The sequence below is a fragment of the Eleutherodactylus coqui genome, chromosome 7 (assembly GCF_035609145.1).
Source record: "Eleutherodactylus coqui strain aEleCoq1 chromosome 7, aEleCoq1.hap1, whole genome shotgun sequence".
NCBI lineage: Eukaryota > Metazoa > Chordata > Amphibia > Anura > Eleutherodactylidae > Eleutherodactylus > Eleutherodactylus coqui.
The window spans coordinates 166,881,558-166,907,524 of NC_089843.1; the positions used below are offsets into that span (position 1 = coordinate 166,881,558).

The 25,967-nt window shown below is 39.1% G+C and overlaps 1 protein-coding gene across 4 annotated transcripts in view; it reads left to right on the forward strand.

Moving 5' to 3' along the window:
- The window catches only part of PPP3CA (protein phosphatase 3 catalytic subunit alpha), a 206,940-nt gene extending 181,291 nt beyond the window's left edge, over positions 1-25,649 (forward strand). The window contains exons 11-15 of one of the 4 annotated variants that reach the window (XM_066573972.1): positions 480-506; positions 7,459-7,543; positions 13,632-13,729; positions 20,376-20,405; positions 23,736-25,649. In XM_066573972.1, the coding sequence (XP_066430069.1) occupies positions 480-506; positions 7,459-7,543; positions 13,632-13,729; positions 20,376-20,405; positions 23,736-23,932 (437 nt within the window). In that variant the 3' untranslated portion in view covers positions 23,933-25,649. The remainder of the gene's footprint in view (positions 1-479; positions 507-7,458; positions 7,544-13,631; positions 13,730-20,375; positions 20,406-23,735) is intronic. The other 3 variants (XM_066573973.1, XM_066573974.1, XM_066573975.1) reach the window with 3 other exon arrangements.
- Positions 25,650-25,967: the final 318 nt, after the last annotated feature.

Sequence of the window (25,967 nt, forward strand, 5' to 3'; positions counted from 1 at the left end):
GGGACAGCCTACGAGTTGTTAAATATTTGACCAGCCTGGGTGCATGTGCCGTCTCCTGTGTTACTTTGTGTAGAACTCTCCCTTATTGTCCCACTCTAAAGCTTGCGGTTTGCTTGCTGACATGGGTAATGCAAGAATGCACAGGTTTTCTCCTTAGATGATATATTGGTATTAACAGCAACCACATGGTAGCTATTAACTTCAGGCTGAAAAGGACTTGTTTTATAGACTGTCATCACTTCTTCATTTGTCAAGAAAATCTGGCTAATGGCATGTCAATGCTTTTCATCACCTAACCCTCACGGCTTGTGTGTGTTCAGTCACTTCTCACAGCTTCTTTCTTTTTTTTTCTAATGTTTCTTTGCTTTATTTTGCAGACACCTTTCACTTTAGTAGTTGTTTCACATTCTCCCTTTTCTTTTCCATTCTTCAAACTTTATTTGTTCTTTATGTGTTTGCCTCTGGATTTTCATACGAAGACCACCTTATTTATGCACAGAAAAAAGGTATTATGTGGTTGCAGAGTGGACAGTGTGTGGGCATATGCTTTAGACTATTGCTTTTTACAACTTTGTGACCTAGACATGCCGAGAAATCAAGTCAAAACCCGCACCCGGTATAGTCAGAAGTGCTTTAGCTTAGGCTTACATCACTTCCAGAGACCAGCCTCTTTTCCACTGATACATGGCTACTGTCATTGCGCTTTTTTATATTGCAACTAATGTGTGCAGCCCTCTATAGGCAGCTAACTTGTTACATTGTAGAGGTATCTTGTTCTTACTATGTTTTCAGATTCAGTTATTAGCTGTTTTGTTAGTATTTTTTGTTTTTACACGGGTTCAGTACAGAGACTTGTTTTACTAATAAAAATTTCTGGCTAGCTTTAGGCCTCATGCCCGTGGCCGGGTCGGATTGTGACTGCGAAATCTTGCAGCAGAATCAGACCCCCTGCCGATTAAAGACCCAATACTCACCTGTCAGGATCCACGGCAAGTGTCTCGGTCAGGTGCGCATGCGAAGGGCAGGGCTTGACTCTGCCGGCGACGACGCGAATTCGTGGCGACTCGTCATGGGAAGGACGGCTTCCATTGACTGCAATGGAAGCCGCCGGTGTTTTCCCCCCCCCCCCCCCCCCCACACAGACTAGAGCATGCTGCGATTCTTCCCCACGAGCTGAAAATCACAGTTGATTTCCGCTCGTGGGCAGGGAAGAATCTTTTAACATAGCATGTCTATGGATGCACATTGCTGCAGAATTCGCAGTGGGCATCTGGCCACCAATTCTGCAGCGATAATCTGTCCGTAGGCATTGGGCCTTAGGCCTATGTCACACGGGCGTATACACATTTACGCAGTCATTTGTGTCACATATTTGCGCAGTGGGCATTGCATATTTGTATGCGCATCTGTGTGTTTTATTCTACTTTTTCCGCACACCAATCAAGCTCATTTTGCGCATGCAAAAAACACTCAAGCATGTTCCCATTCGTTGAAAGAGGCAATTAAGTTAATTAGTTCAATATGTGCTATTTGAGTGGAAAACAGAGCATACTACGTTTTTTGGGGTTTTTTTGCACAAACAAAATGCGTGCACAGCTACACTAATTTGAATGAATCCATTGAAATTAATGGGTTCTATTCATTGAGTATTGTGCATGCAAATCGCTGTGGAGATGCTGCATTCGTGTGACACAGGCCACAGAATTCAGCAGCCTCAGTTTTGTGTGAAAGGGCTATTTTGGTGTTCAAGCAAGAGATTTGAAAGAATGCTGCAGGGGATTGGCATACAGAACAGCACTGCAACACTGATTCTACATCCTAAACATTTTAATTGCATTTTTTTGGCACACTGTTCCTCCCCATATGCCCTTCCTCAGCCCACCAAGAATGGGCTTGGCTTTAGCAGCAAGCCTTATACGTAGCAAACTACAGTTCCCATCTTGCTTTGCTGACCTCTACTCCAGGTTGTTCTCTTCCCCCATACTCTCCTGGCTCCTGAAGGCCAAGCTTTTCCTCTATGTGCATTTCATATTGTGCTCCCTTACTGCTGAGCTTCTCACACTAGATCCCAATTACACCCTTCTGTAGCTGGGCATGCTCGACCAGCAAGCTGAATTGCAGGCCATAAGCCTATAGGTAGTGGGAAACTAGTGAAAAGATTTAATTACTACATATTGAGGATTTTTATTTTGGACTACATACATTCAATAATGAACTGTTCAATAATATCTGTTACACATGGGTTTGATTCCCTTATCATAAAAATGATGGGACTATATGAACAAAGAGCTCACCCACAAGTCCAAAAGAACAACTACGATAAGTTCACATAATTTAAAATATTACTTTTTTATGTGTTAATAAAGGTAAAAATATACATAACTGGCAAACTGTAACAAATGACCCCACTAACACCCTAGTGTCGGCTGACCTAGACAGAGCACCTGCCATGAAATGGGTGACCCTGACCCATGTGCAGCAGTGTTAAATCTTGTCAGGGGTGTGATGTGATTCTGTATAACCTCGTGGTGGATAGATTAGTTTATTTTTACAGTTTTACATTGTTATACATTTTTAGTGAGATTTTTACTATGATTGGAGATCGGGCATACAGACAACATTTTGAGATCCACTTAAACCAGACCTGGACAATTCTCTTTCAAATTCATTTTTGATCATCTTAGGGGCCAAATCATCTGTTTCTGTGATACAGAGTTACAAATACTCTTCTTCCTTTCATATATCCACATGGCTATATGATAAAACAGTTTGTGCTTGCAGTGACCTTAAAGGGGAACTCATTGAAGCCAGTGGGAGCTATATAAAACCAATATGCAACTAATTTCCCTAGTGGCTGATGCAGGTAGTCACAAAGTTATTTTATGACTCTAGCTATGATATACTATTCGACATAGCGCTCAAGATTTGTCCAGCTTTGATTTTAATAAAGTGGTTTTAAACACGATCAGTATTTTATAAGTACATGAAGGTGTACCACTGTGTAAGGCCTGGGAGTCTGATGGGCTCATCTACACTACTTTACCTTCTTCATCCCTGCCCATGAACACATTACCGGTGGATATATGAACTATTCATATGTTAGTTAGTAGAGATAATCGAGCATACTCTTTAAGGCGATTTACTCGAGAGAGCATCGCCTTTTTCGAGTACCTGCTGGCTCGTCCCTGAAGATTCGGGGGGGGGGGGGGGGGCAGGGGTGAGCAGGGGATTGCGGAGGGGATCGGGAGGGAGAGAGATCTCCTTCACTCTCCACCCCGCTCCCCTCCGCCGTCCCCTGCACACCCCTGAATTCTCAGGGACGAGCCAGCAGGTACTCGAAAAAGGTGATGCTCTCTCAAGTAAATCGCCTTAACGAGTATGCTCGCTCATCTCTATTAGTCCTACTATTTTGATCTTCATGACTTGGGCTGGTCTAACTATTGACTTATCCTATAGTAAACCGTAAAACAATCTGAAGACAAAAGCTAGTCACCCTGCTTACTATTTCTAGGTAGCCGTGCATGATTTTTTTTCTAGCCAGAATATTCTAAAGATAAACTAAATTTAAATAAGTGAAAGCAGTAAAACTGGTAACAAACATATCTTACACGTATGATGGAGTATACATTTGCTGATTACACAGATAACAAATGGCAGAGCTTCACCCAGGGCCATATTTATGAACAGATTTATGCCGCGTTCCACGCTGCGCAAACCTGCGTCGAAATAACACCGCTAATAGGTTCTATTGAACCAAATAGCTCAGTCCTCACATGCGGGATTCTGCAGGAATTAACGCCGCGGGGGGAAAAAAACACGGCATGTTCTATTTTACAGCGTTTTTCCGTGGCAGGGGGTCTCTGTTAATATAGTATTAATGGAGACCGCGGTAAAAAGCTTGTTTTTACCAGTCCCCAGTGGGGACTTTTCTGTTTATCCCTGCAGAATTCCCACGGCGTAAAACCGCGGACGTATCCCGCTTCATCTGTGGGCATGAGCCCTAAAGCTGCCTACAATACAGAGCAAACAATTGCACTCCTTGTCGAAACAAATTCAAGCACCTAGAAGGGAGTTGTCATTCGGCTGCAAAACTCAGTATGCAGTTACAGGTCAGGTAGGTATGCAAATGATTTAGATATGTGGCGTGATTAGATGAATAGTCTTCCCGCCTGAGACCCTAAAAGTGGTTTCACCCTTGGCCTATAGTGTGTAGAGCTTGTTGACCACTATGACGAAATGGAAGAGATTTCGCCCGGTTAACAGAGTTTGAGAGGGGTCGCATTATTGGAATGCCAGAAGCTGGATAGTCATATCAACGAATTATCTGCCTCCTAAGCAATCCTAACCAGGCTGTTAAGAGGTGTTGGGACCAGTGGATGTGTGAGGGTACTCACACAAGGTGACTGTGTTCAGAACGCCCTCGAGAGACCATCAGAACTGAGCTGCTTTTGTTGGATGATCAGACGATCCTCTGACTGTTTTGTTGTCCACCATCCAGAGACAAGTGGCACCATTGTTACACCCGCCGTGCATGTTAGAACCATTTTCAGGCGCTTGGCTGAAGGATATTTGGTCTCACAGCGTCTATTATGTGTGCTGCCTTTGACACTCACACACCATCACCCTCAGCAACTAATCCATATTTAGCTTGGGCACTTGACCGTGTTTGTCTCAGGAGACCTAGGAATTAGCACCTCAATTCTGCCTTTGCTTTGGAGCAGCACACTGACCCCAGTGTTGGTGTGATGGTCTGGGAGAACATTACATACAACAGTTGGTCACCCCTAGTAGTGGTACAATAAACATGGACAGCTCCACATTATGTTCAGGACATACCGCTGCAGCCACATGTGTTGCTTTCATGGCAGGGCTTCCAAGAGGCATTTTCCAGCAGGCTAATGCTCAGCCATACACAGCAGGGGTGGCACAGGAATGTGTCCACAACATTGCCACACTTCACCAGATATATCGCCAATAGAATGTTTATAGGACCATCTGGCATACCAACTTCGACACTCTACGAGTTTGCACAATCTAGTTACAGCAAATGTAGACTGCAAATAAGGGAGATGGAATAAATCCTCTACAGTGCCACCTATTGAAAGGCAGCATTCCTTCAAGCCAAAGTCAGACTTTTTATACAAGCCTTGTTACAATGGCCGGGAATTACAAGCAAAGCCAGACTCTATGTACATACAGCTGTTTCAGGGTTTTTGCCCTTCATCAGTGTACAGTAGGAGTCTGGCTTTGCTAGTCAGAGGCCTGTGATGGGGGTCAGAAACGCTATCATTTTCTCCTTAGGGAAAGCAACTATAAACTAAGTAAGGAGACTCAAATGTAGACTAATATGCCACAGGATACCATATGCTACCTGTGTGTCTCCATACCCGCCCATATCATTATCTTGCATCCAAGCTAGAGGCAGCCCAACAGGGTACTAGAGCCTCTCTTTAAGTGTTCACTTTTCTGCAATAAATTCTCCTTTTGCTCTGATATTGTAATCACTTATATCAATGTTACAATCACACATAGAAAGTTTCAATCGAATCTGACAATTCCTTCTAGGTGCTAGTTGGTTTTTTTTGGGGGGGTGGGGGGGGTTGACAGTGAGTGTATAATGGCCCCTATTATATGGATGTCCACACACCACCTCCAATGTTATTCCCTGTTAACACCATTACCTTGCACCCCACAGCAAATTTTTAGGCCACACCTTTGTACACGAAACCACATCCTTGTATCCTCTCATAGTAATAGTGCCTCTCGATGATCCTTTCACTTCTCTACTTCACCTCCAGTGATCACAAGTGGCATCGTCTGACTGGTGGTGTTCTCTCTCCCTTTTCTTCTCTGTCCGTGCCCAGACTGTCATGATTACGTCTGGAGCAACTTGTATCAGCAGAATTTGACACACACAATTATTTGACTCCTTGCTTTTCTATCACCCTCCCTACATTTTCCACACCTCTACACAATCCATAGGGCTCCAGATAGTAATTAGGCCTCCTGCAGTAATTTTTGCTTAGGACCCTCCACACAGTAAAAGGGCCCCCTGTTCTGCCCCTATCAGTAATAATGCTGCCTTTTCTGCTCCTGTAGATAAGAATGCAGTCTTTTCTGCCCTCATAATTAATACTACCTCCTTTTCTGCCCCCATAATTATCAATAATGTCCCTTTTCTGCTGCCATTAGTAGGCTGCCCACATTGGCATAAACGTCTCCTTTTCTGTCCCCATAATTAATAATGCTGCCGTTTCTGCCCCATAGCTAATAATGCCTCCTTTTCTCCAGGTATAACTAATGCCTCTCTTTCTGCCCCATTAATAGAGAAGGTCGCCACTCCTGCTCCCATAATAAATCATGCTGCCCTTTCTGCCTCATTACAGATAATGACTCCTCATATAATGTTGCCTCTTCTGCCCACTTTTCTGCTGGTTTAAAAAAAAAGGTATACTCACTAGTTGCCCATTGCTTCCCCATTCTGTTCCAGACTTTTTAGTCTTCCAGGTTAGTGCTGGTACGCGCCGAGAAACCTGACCAACACTTGCCAATCCCTTGTCTCAGACTCCTCTAAGGATGGAGATTGACCTGTGCCAGTCACTTGTCATGGCACATAGATGTACTAGCGCTGCCCTGGAAGAAAGACAAAGCAGCTTGTAGCAGATTGGGGCAGCGTTGTGCAACAGTTGAGTATACAGGTTTTTTAATCTAGCACAAAATTGAGCTTAACTGCCTCTCACCGTATTTTCCAAACTGGTGAAAACCAGTATTGGAGGCCTTCCTGCAGCTTGCCAGAGAGCGGGCAGCCAGGGGTCCTCCTGATAGCTTGGATCCAGTGCTCTAACTGCTGCAATGATAATCTGGCCCTGGCTTCACCTTGAAATGTCTTAGATGTTTCCTATGGTATTCTGCCATGGCTAAAGGAATGTTCTCATGTGAGAGTTGCTTCTTCATTTTACAAGTGATCATTAAAACAACTCAAATTGGAGGAGCTCCTTGAAGATGTGTTTTTCATTCCTGAGTATTTTTCTTTTGCATTACATTGAAAACTCAACCCATTAAAACCCCTAATGCTTTGGAGGCTACATTACTACACATGAGGGGTGCCTAACTTGTTAAACAAATATGTATTGTTGTATCTGCCGGCCTAATAAACGACTGTCCCTTTCTGTGTCATCCCTATAACATTATTGCTACATGTGCCCCATTTATAGGTAGCGATCCATCTACGTACATAGCGTGATCAGCCGAATGTTCCTATACAAACAGTATCTTTCTGTAGGGAGTTTGTGTCCAGCTGGTCCTGCATACAAGCTTGGCTGACTTGATTAACGTCTCTACTTGCACTTACTGTATATAAAATTCAATTTCTTTCAAGCAGTATATATGTAGAATGTATATTTACAAGTACATGTGAATCATTATGACTGACATTTGTTTTAATTGTATTAATTACAGGAGCAACAGCTGCAGCTCGTAAAGAAGTAATTAGAAACAAGATTCGCGCTATTGGGAAAATGGCAAGAGTATTCAGTGTTCTGAGGTGGGAAATCATGTCTTTTTGCTTCTTCTACTTCATTCCTTCTAGATTTTTACCTGAGTAACGGCTTGATCGCATCAGCGTTAGGTAATTCCATCTTCCTGCAGCACCTGGTTGAAGGGCTTTGTCTTATCATGGAATCGAACGGCTCCCCATTGACTGTAATGGGGGTCCGTTAAATTTCCAGCAAGCAGTCTGTCAATTTACTGGAATTTACAGGATTATATAGAGCTGCTTTCAGCGCTATTTCATCCTTTTTTTTTTTTTTTTGCGGAAATCAGTGAAGGAGGTTCCAAACGGAATCACCAACGTTTGTGTGAGTGAACCCTAATGTAGAAAAACCGAAATAGATGTAACTTTTTTCCATTGCATCATTTGAGAACAGCTGTAACAATTATTCTTTATAGACTTTGTAGAATTCCCTAAGCATATCACTCATGAATTTTATAAGACATTCTGTAAACTACTAACACACAAGAACATATTCAGTAGTAATAAAACGATAAAGTATGCAGTTTCAGGCAATTATTCTTATGAACAAACAATTTAACACATTTAGCCTAACGCCACTCCAAACCTAAAACGTAGGTGTAAAGTAAAGGTCCCCGCTCTGTAGAGCTGTGGTGTCATGACTGCCCCATTAGGCCTTGCACTAGACATAACACAGTGTATCCGTTTTGTCTAGAGTGTTCCTTTATGCAATTTGTCTGCTTTGGACAAACCCTTTTTATTACAAGGGTCCTTTAACTCATTTAGGAACAAGCACTGTAAATTTACGGTGCTTGGTCCTGGTCTTTAAACCCAGCTGATAGTAAGAATACGGCAGGGGTTTAAAGCCTCTGCTTCTGCAATAAATCAAAAGCATGTAGGGTTGTCAGCTGTTAATGACAGCTGAGAACCCGTGGGAGAAGGTAGGAATGGTTTTTAATCCTTTCTGCCTTCTCCTTTCTCTAGTACACAGCACTCAATGAGCGCTATGTACTAAGGAGTGAAGGTGAGAATCTTTCTTCCTCTATACGAGCCGGCTGCCGGGATCCCCTGGCATAGCAGAGCTACTGGGTCCCAGCAGACTCTGATCAGCTCTGCCAGTGACTACAGTGTCACTACAGCAGATGTTTTCCTTGTAACTGGGGCTCCTATGGATGCTCCAGCTACAGTGAAAAAGTGTCAAATAAAAGAAAACATGTGAATGTCCCCCAGAGGTCTTATAGGACGTTATGGGGGCCATATATAGTAAAAATAATAATTACATAAATAAGTAAAACAAAATTACAGAATAAAATCAAAATATATGCATAAAAAAGAAAATAACCCAGAGCTGACTCCAACCAAAACTATCACCATATGCGCCCTGTAATCCAAAACCATACATATTATATATCAAAACATCCAAAACAAAATGAGGAACCCGTTCCCATACTTCATTTTCGTGTAAATATACTAATTTAAAAAAAAATAACTATAAATGTTTAAAAAAAATCCTTTTTCTTCGCTTTTTACCCCTAATAAAACTATAAAGCAGAAAAGATAGTCAGTGAAAAAGATATTTTAAAAAATCGCCCTATATGTCACGGGGGAAAAAATGCAGCAAAAATAATTTTGGTAGCTGAAGACAAAAATAGGGCATTATAAAACCGCCACATGGGTAAAATCCCTAAAAACTATCTGGTCCTTAAGGGGTTAAAAATAGGCAAAGTAGTTTGTGATTAGACTGGGAATATGTTCAATCAGCTATAGGGTATGTTTACATGTAGCGGAAATACTGTGGAATTTCTGCTGCAGAAAGTTCCACGGCATATTCTGTAGCATTTCCGCATCCAAAACAGTCAAAAGCCTCACCATTGTTACAGGTTTTGACTCAAAATCCCATGTATATCCACAGCTGATTTCAGAAGATACAGCGCTCCCCTCACCTCCGAAGTCTTCCCGCTGTCAGCTTACCCCGCCCACCGATACCCTCTAGTGAGCACAGCACTTCCAGGCCACTTTATGCTCCATTTGATTGATGGAGGTCCATGTAGGGTACTCTTTAACCCTTTCCAATCCACTGTCTGACGTCTAAAGACATTATGATTTAAGGCTGTACAGCTCCGATGTTGGAAGACATCCGTCGAGGTTCTCTTACTGTATATTGCCAGCCTCTCTGCTGTTGGAGCCTATCCAATGTGTCACCTCATGCTGTACTGGCTTTAGCCAGCAGATAGCGCCGTTGTATAACAGCAGAAAAAGAGTAAGTCTCCTAGGAGAACCAGAATACAAATTGGATCGGAAAGGGTTAATTTAATGAGTTTTCTAAACTAGAGAACCTCTTAAAATGAAATCCTCTTCTTGATGTTCACAGATCCGTGTATAAACTCTACAAATTATCACTATTGTCTTTTTTTTTTTCTAGCAAAATTTACTTTTTTTCACGATCCGATTCACCATAGAGCATGCTGCTTACACCATAGCAGTAAAGCAGGTGTCTTGGTCTTATGTTCCCTGTGAGCGCCCAATCTGTTACTCTCTGCCGCCGGGTGTGTCACTGCGTTAAAACTTTGTTCCGTCTAGGTTGTTTTTTCCAGCAGGCTGTGCAGATTCCCTGAGCACAGTAGTCATCTTGTAAGCAATAACCTGTGCATTTTACTTTGAGGTCATGGCAAGATTATCTGTCACTTTCCTCCAAGCCTCCCTTGCTGGGCTTTCAAGTAATTATTTTAGGTCCTTGGTCTCGCTTGGCATTATGTTCCAATTTATTCTGGGAGCAAAGCCAAGATCAGGGGGTCCGATCATCACAGGTGTAAACACAGCTTTCAACTGCTGCTTCTCAATGCTGTGTATCTGCACTTACAAATGCAGCGTTCTATAGAGGGGCTGCCGGTGAAACGAGTTTTAGAGTCATTTCACTCCTCACACTTCACATTTCAAGCCCAGCATTAGCTTGTTCCAGCGCATTGTAGAGAAAATGTTTAATTAGCGGTATTTGTAATTGATTTTAAAACTGTTCCTTGGTGGATTTTCTGACCTGTGGAACACACTGGTCTTTTAGAAAATTATGAAACCAGACAGGGAAATTAGGTTTGCTATTAAAAAGAAATGAGGTCATTTGAGGGTATAGCGACAAGATATATGCAGGTGGTTAATTGCTTACTGCCGGCATTTACATTGGTGAAAAGAAAATAATTACCCGTATGTATGTATGTATGTATGTATGTGTGTGTGTGTGTGTGTGTATCTATCGATCTATCGATCTATAGATGTATTATGTGTGTGTATATATCTATCTATCTATCTATCTATCTATCTATCTATCTATGTATATATATATATATATATATATATATATATGTGTGTATGTGTATGTATATGTATATATATGTATGTATATATGTATATATATATATATATATATATATATATATATATATAATATCATTTCACTGAGGTAGGAAAAGGGTACCCATAAATAAGGGTTACATTGCAACCCATGCAATCCATAATCTAGAGCAGTTACGGGATATGTACTTTCTAAATAGAACCCTAGACACTAATATGCCATTAATTAGGGGAGGAGTATTGGGATCAGTGTAATGGATAGATTCCAGTAGATTGTAGAGCATCCCTAATAGAAGACAGGGTCCTATTCATTATCTTTAGGTTAGTGAACTGCTCATATATTCTTTTTTTTTTGTTTTGTTTTGTTTTGCAACATTGTAAAGTTTCTTCATTTATATTTTAGACACAAATAGTATTGACTAAAAAATATCCTACCGTTTTCTGTGTGCATTAGATTAAATCAAGTCTTCAAGGGCACAATGTATGTTTTTTTTCACATATTACTGTTTTTGTTGCATTTAGTTTTTTTTGTCTTTATTTTGTACGATCTTATAGAATCCTCTAAGAAATATAAATATGAGCATGTGAAAATGCTTAGGATTACGCGCAAATGTTCACCAAAAGAATGTAAAAAGAGAACATATATGTACAGTCTATGGTTAACAGTAAGAAATATTGGCAGCAACATTCAGTTTTTTGTTTCATACGAACAGCAAATTTGAAAAAAGCTGTCCTGTACAATCTCCTGTACAATCTCCGTTGATTTCAACGGGTCTTATTTTCCTCTCAGTTCACTTCCGTTTCAATTGGTTTTCATCTTTCAGATGGGAAAAAAAGGACTGTACTGCAAAACTGTTCCTCTGTTTATGCGTTGGGTTAACGTATCCATTTTATACATCTGCACAAATGAAGTTATAAAGTAAAGCTATTCTAAAAAAAATGAAACCGATCCGTTTAAAAATGATCACAGCAGATGTCTGAGGTTGCTTTCACGCTTTCACTGGGGGTTCAGCTTTCCTGCTCTGTTCAGGGAGTAGGAAAGGGGAATACCCACAGTTGAATAGTTTTGTCTGTGGATGGGATCGAACAGCAGCGGGTGGACCCCATTGACTATTAAAGAATCCGCCCACTTTCCGCCCAGCTGCCCGGCTTTCTGCCCGGCATTTTCAGCTGGATATGCGATGCAGCCTATTGTTGGCAGAATATTCTCCCCGTAGAACCTTCAGTTTGTCATCCAGAGCTGCTTTGTTTCACTCTAAAACAGGCAGAAAGTTGTATGTAAGCATAGCACTCATCCATTATAAGGGCTATGGGGAATGTCTTTAGATACCCGGTCACATAGCCTGCATGAAATGATACATAATTCTTGGATCTTCTCCTAACTATCTCTTCTCCATGCCTGTCAATCTCATATATGTATTATCAACAGTCATGCCAATTTTCCTTCTGCATATACTTGGAGATCATATACAGTGAGGTAGAGACACCCATGTACAATCCATATAGCGTGACCTAACACTACAGGCTACTTCTCTTGGGGCTGCTACTTAATTTGTATAGCCTGGAGGGAGGGGAAGAACATGATTGAAACTATTGAATGTGTTAAAGATATAACTAAAGTTCAGGAGGAAAGTGTATTTCTTAGGAAGCTAAACACTAGAATAAAGGGGCACAATCTGAGATTAGTTGGGTAAAAAATCAGAAGCAATGTCACGAAAAACTTCTCTTACTGAAAGACTAGTAGATGCTTGGAACAAACTTCCAGCAAATACGAATGGAAATCAACAGTAAATGAATTTAAGCATGCCTAGGAGAAGTATACATATAACCGAAGAGAAAAATTCATAAGGACAGACTCGATGGACCATGTGGTCTGTTTCTGCTATTTTCTATGAAGATCGGCAAACATGCTGTTTCGTAATTCTCACAAATAAGGGAGATGGAATAAATCCTCCACAGTGCCACCTATTGAAAGGCAGCATTCCTTCAAGCCAAAGTCAGACTTGTTATACAAGCCTTGTTACAATGACCGGGAATTACAAGCAAAGCCAGACTCCATGTACAGACAGCTGTTTCAGGGTTTTTGCCCTTCATCAGTGTACAGTAGGAGTTTGGCTTTGCTAGTGAGAGGCCTGGGATGGGGGGTGAGGGGGTCAGAAAAGATAGCGTAATTCTCACAGACACAAAAATGGGCTCATCAGTGGGAAATATGGAATATCGGTATAAAAAACATCTGATCTTCAGGATTAATGTACATGAAACATTATTGGCAACTATCAGCAACTTCCCGTAGAAAGTTTCAATTAGTGTATGTCTCACAGCATTTTGAAATTGGCAGACCAGTAGACAAGGTGATATATGTGATTCCTAAACATTCTAAGGATGTGTACAGATGCAATGTTGTGGCTCCTGTATATAGGCACTATAACCAGAAGTAGTCCTGTTTTCTGTTGTTCAGCGCAACAGGGCATATGACCATGGTTGACTATAATTTACTATTTAGAATCAACAAGATCTTGTCCTTTTGACATAGAGTAAGAGTGGTAGGAGGTCAGTTGTGCTGTCAGTGACAGTTCGTTTTGGCCTCATTTGTGGTGTTATTAAATCACTTTTTTGCATTTACTTGCTTATTGCAGATTGTTCCATTCACATATTAAATCATAGTCGAATCCAGTAATTAGGGATAAGTCTTCCATGTTGACAATTGAAGGACGTCAGTTGGACACCAATGTTTTAATATATGTATTGATCATTTCCATTTTTTGTCCTTGAACAGAGAAGAGAGTGAAAGTGTGCTGACATTGAAAGGTTTGACACCCACCGGAATGCTGCCTAGTGGAGTTCTTTCTGGGGGCAAACCATCACTCCAAAGCGGTAAGAGAATTTTAATGTGCACCTTGGCTGGTGAAGGAAATCTCACCTTTTCTTTTTCTAGAAAGAATGCATTTAGCAGCTTGAATATAGAATACATACATTGTTGAAAAAGTGAATCTTGCCCAGATCATGTTCATAAGCAGCAATATCAGGGAAAAACTGTAAATAAAATAAGCCAATATCCCATAATCCTATGCTTAATACTCGCTATTGAAAAAATATCGAAAATCTTATCTTAAAGGCTATGGATCCTTTTTTTCCCGCATTGTAAGTATTATATGATATAAACATTTCTGCAATTAGTTTTGTTTAAAACTTTTTAACCATTTCAGACAGTTGGCCTCCTTTCGGGTCCCTCTTTGACCTCTTTTGGACGCTCATCCAAGCTCAAATCTAAATTGATCAAATTAGATGAACATTCAGGGGAAGAGAATAAGGAACCTTTTCATGTAAATAAGATCTTGACTTTCATTGCTATTCTTTTCTGCTTCATTAATTCCAATGCTTGACGCCCATTTGCACGCAACGTTATTGCTCAAAATTCGCTCAAAAGCCATCAATTGAGCGAATCGTTGTGTGTAAATGCTCTCATCTTTTACTCTTCGGTTGAATGATGATTTTTAGGGGAGCGTAAAATCCATCGTTCAGCCAGAGAGAAGATAACACAGACCGCATGCTGTGTTTGCTGTCCATGGTGCTGTATTCTCCACGGGAGCGCTGATTGCATTGTATTCAGCTTGCAGTCTCATGGTAGAACAAGGAACTGAATGCAGAGAACAGACCACCTGCTGTTCTCTGCATACAGGTCCATGAGGCTCGTTTACATGCAAATGAAGGTGATAAACTGCTAATGGACATCAGTGTCCAGTAGCAGTTTATGCAAAACAATCGCTCAAAACCTTTTGAACGATTATCTTTGCATGTAAATGGGCCTTTAAAAGAGTCGTGCCAAGATGCGCAGCCTCTGTGAGAATGAAGTCCTCAGAACAATCAACTGATTGCCACACTTTAGAAAATCCAGTAGACTGATTTTGCAGTGATAAGCTGCAGCCACCCTGACCTTTTCCATGCATGAATGGCCATCTTGTAATAACAGGGAGCTAGAAGATCCACCAGGACAGAGCTGCTGTTGCTGAGTGGCTCTGATAGGACGTATAAACAGGGGGTGCCATCTTGGCACTACCCCTTCAAACTTGGTCGCACTGTTCATCATGACTAATATGTTTGTTGACTGAGCTATGTTGTCTTCATCACATCTTAGGCCTCCCTTGGTCTCATCAGACCATAAGCCATTGGCTGCATGGGTTGAATTGATTTAAAGTTTTGACCAAATTTTATTGAATTTAAGTGCGAATATCTTTGAGGAAGGGCTGTTCATCACATATCCTAAACATGTAATAGTATGGCTGCATGTGCAATAAATGGAATGCAGCTGGGAAATGGCAAGAAAGCGACATGAGTATACTGGTTACCATTCAACTGAGCAGCAGCTAGGAAAGCTAATGCAATTTTAGGGGAAGATAAATTGCATCGAAAGATAAATACCTGTAATACGAATAAAATGCTACATCTGTATTAATGCAATGGACATAGGGGGAATAGTGATGTAAACCACAGCTCATAAGCTCATGGCTCGTAATACTGGAATGCCTAGCAAATGGAGCGCATGGGTAGGAGTGTGTCATGTAGCTCACCTTCACCAGTACATGAAGAGGAAGACATAACTACAGAGACCAGGCGGTGTACTAGGTGAGTATGCGCATATTTATATATATATATATATATATATATATATATATATTTTTTTTTTTTTTTTTTATTCATTACGTGAGCGCACTAAAAGCAGAATTAAATAGCTTTCTAGTCAAGGAGACTGAAGAGTTGGTTTAAGAACACTAGCTTAGATAATAAGTAATTTGATGGCAATGAGTAGCATTATTGTCCCTTAGAGGAACACTATATATATAATATAATATATTTGCTGACGCTCTTTGTCTTTCTTGTAAAAATCCAGCAAACTATAAAGGTTTATTTTCTGTTGGCTGGTCTATTTCTTTTTTAGGTGTTAAACAACTGAGGTGCAGAGCTTAAAGGGAACCAGTACCTTATATAAACAAGACCTAAAAATGACACCCCAGGACTCAGCGGGACCTATCCTATAAGCACTGAAACTTAGTTGATGGTGCTTGTATGGGGTAGCAGGTTCCCTTTAAAGATGACGTTCGGGGAAATAAACTTACTTGAATTCAGTCCAGGTCCATTGGTACCAGAACCTCTACTTATGGCTTGGTTCCATCACCTAGTCATGCGATTTAGAGTTTCTTCACCCCCCATCGTCAGTGACATGCTTGTAGGGGGCTGAGTGACTGGTTTATGTCCATAACTAAACCAGTCCCATTCTCTGTCACGGTTGATACAGAGAAGAGGGCTGTCTTAGTTGCTGAAACTAGCAAGTCCTCCAGTTTCCTCAAGCATGTCACCGACAACGGAAGGTGCAAGGAAGATCTACCTGACTGTGTAAAAGTTTTTGGCTGGTGTGTAAAAAAAAAAAAAAAAAAAAAATGCTGCAAAGTAAGAATACTTTCAAAAATAGAAGTGCTAATAGTTCATTTTTGTCAATTAATGAAATGGAAAGTAAAAGAACAAAAGAGAATTCTAAATCAAATCAATATTTGGTGTGACCGACCTTTGTCTTCAAAACAGCATTAATTTTAAAATTCTACACATTTTTCTAAGGCACTCGACAGGGAGGTTGGCCATCACAACAAAACTTCTAAATAATACCTCTGTAAGTAAATTACATATAATAATATTATTCTGCTACCTTCTGACTTACAGATGTGGTAAGCACCAACATGATTGTAGTTCACCTCCACTATTTGTGTAGGCACCAGCCATTCACAGTAAATGGCAATGGCCGAGCTATGCAACTAGAGAGCACAGAGCATCTGCACTAGTAATGTAGCACCTCAGTGATCGTGGTTGCTATTGTTATGCCTGTACTAGCATATGAACAAATTTTAATTTTGGGTGGAAATCCTCTAACTAAATTACATTTTCTAGTATATTCCATCCACATTACTCACTGGAAACGAACCTCTATATAATGCTCTATATTGCACAGTGCTCCATTTTTTTTTTCCATAAAGTTTTGCATTTGCTACGCCAGCCATGTATTCAGTATTGTCTACCACAGATCATACCTATAGGTACTAGCAATTACACAAAAGTACACATACAGTACTGTACAAAAGTTTTAGGCAGATGTGGTAAAATTGGTGCAAAAAAAGGCTGAGCTAATGCTAGTATTTTTTTCAGCGCACCCCGGTTTTACAAAAACAGAACTGTACAAGATGGAAGTGACGCGGATGAAAGCTGATCACTTTGGGTTTTTTTTCCAGTCTACCATTGACTAGAATCTACAAAAAATACTGATCCGCTTTTTGACCTGGAAACAATTGTCACTTTTTGTTCCAGTGTTAAAAAAGTAATGGAGACAGAAAATTGAGGAACAGACTGAAACTAAAAGTTTTTGGTTTCCATGCATTTCTATGGGGAGGAAAACAAAACTGAAACTTTTTCTTTCCATTCTGCCGCTCCCACAATGGAACAGCTAGACGGGAAGCATTAACGCTAGTGTGAAATGACCGGAAGAATGCTTTCCGAAATAGAGGTGTTAATAGTTCATTTTTGTCATTTAACAAAATGTGAAGTGAATGGACAAAAGAGAAATCTCAGTAATGTTTTCATTTCTGTTTTGTTCTGTCGTGGGAATAGCAAAACTGAAAGAAAACATTTTCCGTTTTCAAACCCATAGAAATGTATTGAAACGAAAGGTCTTCAGATACAATCCGTTTCTGTATTTTCCATCTCCATTCCCTTTATTACACTGGATCAAAAACGAGCAGATTGTTTCCAGTTTCGGAAACCGAATACAAATGGATAATTTTTTATTGCATTGTACTCAATGGGAGGTAGATGGAACTTGAAGACCATCAATTTTTAATTTCCGGGGGTGGTTCTGGTACTTTAATTATTGTGGTCAGTGGTTAGCACTCTTGCCTTGCAATGCTGGCGTCCTAGGTTCAAATCTCACCAAGGGCAACATCGACTTTGAAAACCTTCATACAGCCATCATTTTTGGTCAGATTTGAAGAGGTAAGTTTTCAGGCTCCTTTTGAAACCTTACCAGGTGGTGGAGAGGTACAAAGTTTCAAAGTATAGGTGATGCATGGGATAATTCCTAGAGACTATTATGTGAGGAGCACACTAAGAGAGAACAAAGCAGGAGGTCTTGCAAGGGCCGTAGGAGATGAGTTCAAAGATATATAGAGGTGACAAGTTGTATATGGAGCTGTATGTCACTGATAATAACATGAACTTGATTCTCTAGGATTCTCTATGTAATAGGCAGCCAGTGGCAGAGGGGAGAGGCCGGGGAGCAATGGGGAGAGAGGTGAATAAGCCAGGCAGCAGAGTTGAAGATAGATTGAAGGGGCGCAATGGCATTGGAAGGGAGGTCACAGAGGAGAGTGTTGCAGTAGTCTACATGAGAGATGATGAGGACATTCACTAGCTCTATTCGTTGACTCTAGGTTGATGAAAGATCCAAGAGATGTTTTTGAGCTAGAGGCAGCAGAAGGTGTTGATTGCTTGTATATGCAGTCTGAAGGAGAGGGCCCTGTCAAATATAACACCAAGACAATAGACTTGTGGAGCTGGTGAGATTATGGAGCCAATGATTGTGATTGATATGTCTGGCGGAAGTGTAAATTGAGATGGGAGAAAGATGAGTTTACTTTTTCCATGTTAAGGTTTAGGAAGCAGGAGGAGGATTAGGATACAACGGATAGACACTCTGGGACACTGGATAGCAGAGAGGTAACATCTAGGCCAGAGAGTAGATTGCCATGGTGTGTGACCTGTGACATGAAACTGTCTTCCACAATCTCACCTTTGTAGCAGAGTTTAGCTGTTCTTCACACAGTTTTAAGCCTCCTACACAACTGTTTATATTTCCCTTAATGACTGTAATTTAATCTACATATGAAAATGATGATCATTATCAGCTGATTGGTGTAATTGGTTAATCATACACCTGACTATAATCCTACAAATTCCCTGACTCTGTTCAAGTGTACCTAGAAGAACTGGGGTTGTTTTGAAGGCAAAGGGGAAGTCACACCAAATATTGATTGCTTTTTAGATTTTTCTTCCAATCAGTCATTCAGCTTGCATTTTGTTAGTTGAAAAAAATAAACTATTAACACTTCTGTTTTTGAAAGCATTCTTACTTTGCAGCACTTTCCCTGACCTGCCTAAACGTTTTTGCATAGTTTTGTATATCATGTGATGCAATGTCTAAACTAAGCCCATAGTGTAGTTGCCAGTACTACTGGGCCTGGCCTGCATTCAGGTAAGTTTATTTCCCTGCACAACCCCTTTAATAGGTGGGATTTCACAGTCAGTGACTTTTTGTAATCTAAGCAATAGGTGATGTCTCCTGCTACAACCAGTTGCCTTACAGCCAGACACACGATGGTAATGACATGTCTGATCTTCTAGGACACGTAGAGAAGATTTCTTTATATATTTCTGAGTTTTAATTGCAATACAAAACAAAATAGGATGAAAGAAAGGAAGAGGTTAATGAAGGAATCTTGTGTATTTTTCATGTGTTTTTGTGTTCCTTTTTAAAGCGACCCTCCAGTCAGGAGCTCAAAATTTATATGAAAATCAGTACCTTCAGGGAGTAATTACCTGATATTTATTTTTCATCCTTGTCTGCTTTTGAACTGGGTTATAGGACAAAGAGTCTGAGAGACCCCCGTCTCACCATTGGTTCAGACTGCAAATGACAAGATGGGGGTTGTATCCCAGACTACCTTAAAATCAACACTGTAGCTAGTCACAACTGAGCTAAAGAGAAAACACTGGGGAAGAGTAAATAGCAGGTAATCATCCTTTGTAGATACTAACTTACATATCAATTTTGACTGAAGAGTTGCTTTAAACACACATTCCTTGATGGATAATAATGGTACATAAATGTGTTCAATATCTTGCCTTTAGGTATAACCAGTCTAAACATCACTAAAAATGGATAACCTATGGAAATAAGTCTTTATTGTTAATTCTATTTGTTTCCAAGATATCATATACAGAATTCTTCGTGCTTTGCATTGACAAATACAATATTCTTTTCAATGTTTCTCCCTTATGAAAACTATTTCTTGGTAAATGATGCAGGTTTGACCATTTCTTTAGTTTTTCCTCCATAAATGATCTAAACAGTGATGTGGTTTGGACGTCGGAGTTGCCCTGGAGTGTTGATAAGGAGGATGGTCTCTCTTCAGATATTTTGTAGGTGTTTTATCTGTGCCGAATTGAAGCATTTTTCATGAACTTGAGTATCTTGTTTTTATACATCTAACAGTTGCCAAGTGGAAAAGCTGCAAAATAATAAACAGTTGCCAAGCTCAGCCTATTTTCTGTGTAGCATCTATGTCGTCTTCTGTGCAAAACGAGTCTAGCACTTACCGTAACATAGTTCACCTGCTCCTTTGCTACTCACTGACTTATTCGTAATAGTTCAAATCCTCTGCTCATTTTTCTCATCCATTTTGCTACCCTTTCTTCTCTTTAGCTACTGTTGAGGCTATAGAGGCCGATGAAGGTAATTGGCAAGCCCCCTTTCTGTTGCATTTGCAGCAGATAAGGGACCTGCTGGGTGTATTCATTTTGCTGTAGCTTGTAAAAAGTGTGTGGGTGTTGGGCTAACGATTGTGGCTAAGTATTAACCAAATGTGCTTGCTTTAAAGGGGAATGGAAAGCTACAGTTTGCTATTGCCATTAGTCTATCAATTTTCACAGTTCCAATCAACTGCATAATTTCATCAAGGCAAGAGAAAGCGAAGCCGTTAAAATTCACCTACCTAACAAACCTGACGTAATTGGCAACTCTGTAAAGTGACTTTAACAGTTCATTAAAAAACGCTACAATGTATTCACTTTACGCAATTTACATATAATCCCCTTTTCTGTACACATCAGAATCGAGCGATTAGTCAAACTGTATCCCGGATTTATACCTAAGTCGAAATTTACTGTGTGCCTTCATTGCAACACATGATTGAATCATTCCTAAAGCTTACTATAACTATATCTGGGGGGAGGGGGGGGGTTGTTTTTTCTTTTTTAGTCTGTTGGGATTTTATAATGAATTAACCCCAAAATACTGCCGTGTTGTTTTTTTTTTACTTTTTTAGAAACCAAAATCTACCTTGATACATTTTTTCAGAATTTTCTTAGCCACAAATGTTCCCCTTTAAAACAATTTTTTTTTCAGTTGTATTTTGTTCTTGAACACGAGTTTCATCTTCTCCAAATTGGACGACTTTAATTACTTCTATCTGGGAATAAGATTGTTAGAACTACCATTTTTTTGAAACAAACTGCGAGAGAAAATACAACTGTTTTCTAAATAGCAGCACTTTGAGCTGTTATTTATGTTGGAATTGTCTATTCCTATCAGCAAAATCTTATTTGCAGTGTGCCTTGTGTTGCCCAGTTTGGCTATTTTGTGTGATTTATGTGATTCTGTGTTTGTGTGTAGTATTATATTGGTGCAAATTGCTAACACTTACTGGGCCTCATTTACTAAACGGCAGTAAGTCAGTTTCATAGGGAAAAGCCAATCTAGAGTTTGTTAAACTCATAACACGGAACTTTACTTTCTGCTTCTTCATGTCCGCTTTAATAAGTGACACATATGCACATTTGGAAGTGGGAGCGTACACAGTCCTGTACTCCAATATGTCTTTGTAAGATTTGAGGATGACCACCATATTTACCAACTTAAATCAACTGAAGTCAATTTTGCAATTTTAACAAACCCGATTTTTAATACAATGGAAAATCCAACATAAATTTCATCATGTACGAATAAAACAATGGTTGCATGCAGAATGCATTGAATAGCGCTGATTCTGGATGAAGATGAGATGCAATAGTGTTTTTACTATGTGACTATTAAAGTAACATGTTAAGAATCAACCATTAACATTTGGGAGTGTATAGATGAAATTAACAGAGTTGAGTAGGAGTGAGACTATTTCTTGAAAGTACTTTCCACACTTCAGTCATGTTCCATTGTGAGTGTATTACAGCCGTATAGTCAATCGGTCCCCGTGTCTGCTCAGCAAACTAGCAGAGCACAATCTTGGCCAGTGAGGCTTCTGCTCTTCTAAATTTATAGTTTCACAAAGCCCATTCTACTTTTTCTTTGAAATCCCACACCGGGGATTTTCAAATGCATGACCAACTGCAACTTTTCACATTTATCTAAAGTTTGAGAAATATTTAAACCTAAAATCTTGTCGCCATTTCCAGCATTCCACAAATTTCCTACTGAGGTTGAATATTGACTAAAACCTACGTTGGTCTTCATTTGCTTTATGTGTTTATATTCTTATTATATTTGAGAAAATGAAAGGTAGTTTAAGAAGCTTTGATATGGCCTTTGCTTTTCTTCCATTCTTTCCCTTCCATGCTTCCTAACCCGATCTAATTAATGTGTGCTTTCACATTAACATGAGATGTATAAAACAAAGGGGTCATTCATCCATTTTGTTATTTTTTTGCTTTCTTTTTGTATTTCGTTGTGTTTTTTTTTTTTTTTTGGAAATAGCCATAGGTTATTTGGAGAATTGTCCATGGGAGTTCATCTCAAATAGTAATTTCTAACACTGTAATTTTTTTGTAGGTTCATTTTGCTTAATGTTAGTTGGACTAAATATGCAATAACTTTTTTGAAAGGCATCACTGAAAGTTAGAATTCTGCCTATTTTCCCTTTAAACATGGGTAGGAAGACTGAGGAACATTGGCTCGTAAGACATATGTAATATGGTATATGAATTATAGCCTTTATAACCCCCAAATTCTCCACATTTAATTGATCAAATATAGCAAGAAGATATTTTGTAACTTAGAAAATGGTGAACTTTAGCCTAATGTATTTTTCGATATATATGTCCCAAAAAGAATACAGTATTATCTTTTACTACCAGAAATGCCAATATAATCTCCTTCACTATACTGCCACGTGTTCAAGGTGTTGGTATGAATGCCTCATTTACATATAATATATAGCTATATATACACCATTGTCTGATTTTAAACATTATATAGACAGTAGTGCTATAGTGCATTAGTAGTTCTGTGCATTTTAGTCTGTTCTAAACCTCTTAGAGTATCAGAAGTTTTCGTGTTACTGGTTATTGAAGTTGACATCATAGATTGATAATCATTTCACCACTATATAACAGACTGTGGCTTGTTAAAATTAACTCACCTTTGTTCCTTTTTTAGATATATTTCAGCTTCACCGCAGATTTATTGTACTTGTATTTCCGTTTCTTTCATGGATTTGGACTTTTTGTTTTAGCATTCTATTATACAAACCGTTACTAGAATCCTTTTTTGTTTCATTGCATGCATTTTTTAATTGTGATGTTGATCAACTGTTAAATGTTTAGCTTCAAAAGATAAGTGGGGTTCTAATAAAATTCCACCTGAAGGTGTGTATGCTCTTTACTACGCATACGTGATCTATAAAATAACGCTGGCCATTTCTTTATCCTAAGAAAACAATTGTTTAACAATTCTATTGATACATTTACATTGTTTTCACTGCAGAGTTTAGGGATGATCGCAAATTAGTTTGTCACCAAATCTAGAATGAAGTCCTTTTAAATTGCATGAGGTGAAAAAAACAAGCTTCTGAGTTGAACTCAACTGGATAGTACTATATTTCATCTTATTTTGTTTAAGTGGCGTTATGTTTGTTTTAGTTTTCAATCCAAATTTTTTCTCTTTACCACTCCATACCACATGTTTGCGAGTTTACAAGACTTATCATTTTATAGAACTTTACTAAAAGGTCGATTCTCTACTCTTGTTACATTTTTCTTTTTCTTTTTTTTTTTTTTTACATTTCCTGTCCAGCAATCAAAGGATTCTCGCCGCAGCATAAGATCACTAGCTTTGAGGAAGCCAAAGGCTTGGATCGCATCAATGAAAGGATGCCACCACGACGAGATGCTATGCCTTCAGATGCCAATCTTAACTCTATCAACAAGGCTATTTCTTCAGAGACCAATGGCACTGACAGCAATGGCAGTAACAGCAGCAATATCCAGTGACCACGTCCTGTCTATTAATATATATTTTTTTTGTAGCTGCACAGCATGATGGGATTGCCGCTCATCAGCAGATGAGTGATCTTGATTTGGGTAAATGCTACTTAATTTTGGGGTTGGTGTTGAATTCAGTTTACAGTGTCATCTTAAGAAAGAGAGAAATCTATTCTAGTGGGGGGACACTAGCCTCATCTGGATATGCCTATAAATGCTTGTAGAAAACATACACACAGATATTGCTTACCTATATAGAACATATTTTCCAAGGATATTGGGAAGCTGTAGTTATATTACAGAAAGGCCTTCTTTTAGTTACTGAACATACAGTACATATTTGTCTAATTTCTTACTAACTATTGTATGTTTACATTTGCAATTCTAAACTACAGCTAGACATTACAACATTTTTAACATAAAGTGCAAACAAGAATAAGGACTATTTATTGCTGATGTTTTGTTACTCTTGTCAGATTGGCTCTTTTCTGCCCTTCTCTCTGTGGGAGGTGCCTGCTTTGTATCACTGTTTAAATCAATTGCAAGCACCTCCCAACAGTGTATGGGTATCACACACCATTTCTATGGTTAGTCTTAATGCCACCGGTGCTGGGACACAGACTTCAGAGCATTGCCTCGGCAATGGAGGACAAATGGCAAAATAAAAAAAAATAAAAAATAAAAAAAATTTAAAAAAATAAAAAATTTAAAAAAATGTAAGAATGTTGAAAATTGTAAAAGATGCCAAAAAGGAAAGTTTAATTTTGTACAGATTATGCTTACCTCAGGTTACATTATTGTGCTTGAATGCCCTTCTTACTATAGAACACATAGCTTACTTATTTGGCAGTGAATATCTTCTTTTTTTCTTATTAATTTTTCTTTTCTTTTTCTTTAAAAAAAAGCAAAACTGGAATAATGATATCCATTCTATTTTTTGCTGTTCTATCTAAGGTTTTTTGGTAAATAAAGTATTGGTTGTGGCTTGCTGAATTTTAATATTTATGAGTGGTGCATTTTTAAGTATAGTGAACAAGACACCATATTAAGTGCAGTGAAAAGCATCTATATTCTGTAAAAATCCGCCTATGCATGTTTTTTAAGACAAAACGGCTGTATAGGCCTGTATGGGACTGTAATGCGCTTAGTGGTTGGACTTATACTGGAAATGTATGTATACTGGCATACTTTATATTCTCTTAAAAACGCTTAATGCCTTTGAAATTTTGTAATCAAACAAAAAGAAAAAGCTTTGAAAAAATCTAAAGAGGAGAAAAGAATATTCTTAATGTTTTATAACATACGCTTGTCGGTGCACACATATATATGGTTAGCATGTTTAGCAAGACTTGTGAAATTTAAAATAAGTTTGTGGTTACATGTGGAACTCTTTAAGTGCATGATAACTGTTAATGTCATAATGGTTTGGTCATTCTGTTACGTTTTGTCATGTGCCACAAATGTGTAATTCTTTTCACTTATTCCCCCCTTTATAATATGAGTTACGGGTTATTAATGACTCTTAAAGGAACTTAAAAATCGAACTGGATACAACAAGTCCATTGATATTTTCTAACAATTGTTTAAGTGCCCAAGTAATTCACTACAGCCTAAAGCCTTGCCTTTGTAATTTGACTTCTGAAATGTTGGCAATCAAAGCATGCACGTGTAACAATGACAAAAAAGCATTTTATATTACTACTCAATAAAATGTGCATGAACTTAAGTAGCTGTTTGCTTCCTGGTCTTTTTATCACGAATCATCCTATGTTGTTAGTCTGGTTTAGAAAAACATTTTCAAATATCCTAACGGGATGTTCTAAGTTACGAGAGGAGAAATGATCATGCCCAACCACAATCCATTAGCGGAGGTACGGAGCAGCTTACATGTAGGGTATCTTGCTTTGGAGGACATGGCACACCTATGCATTACATGTTCAGTCTATTGTTCTCAATGGGTATCTGTGGTGGCACGGCAAGGAAATTTAATGCTTGTTGACTGATCCACTAACAGAATACAGTTGAGCGATGAAATACTCTCTAA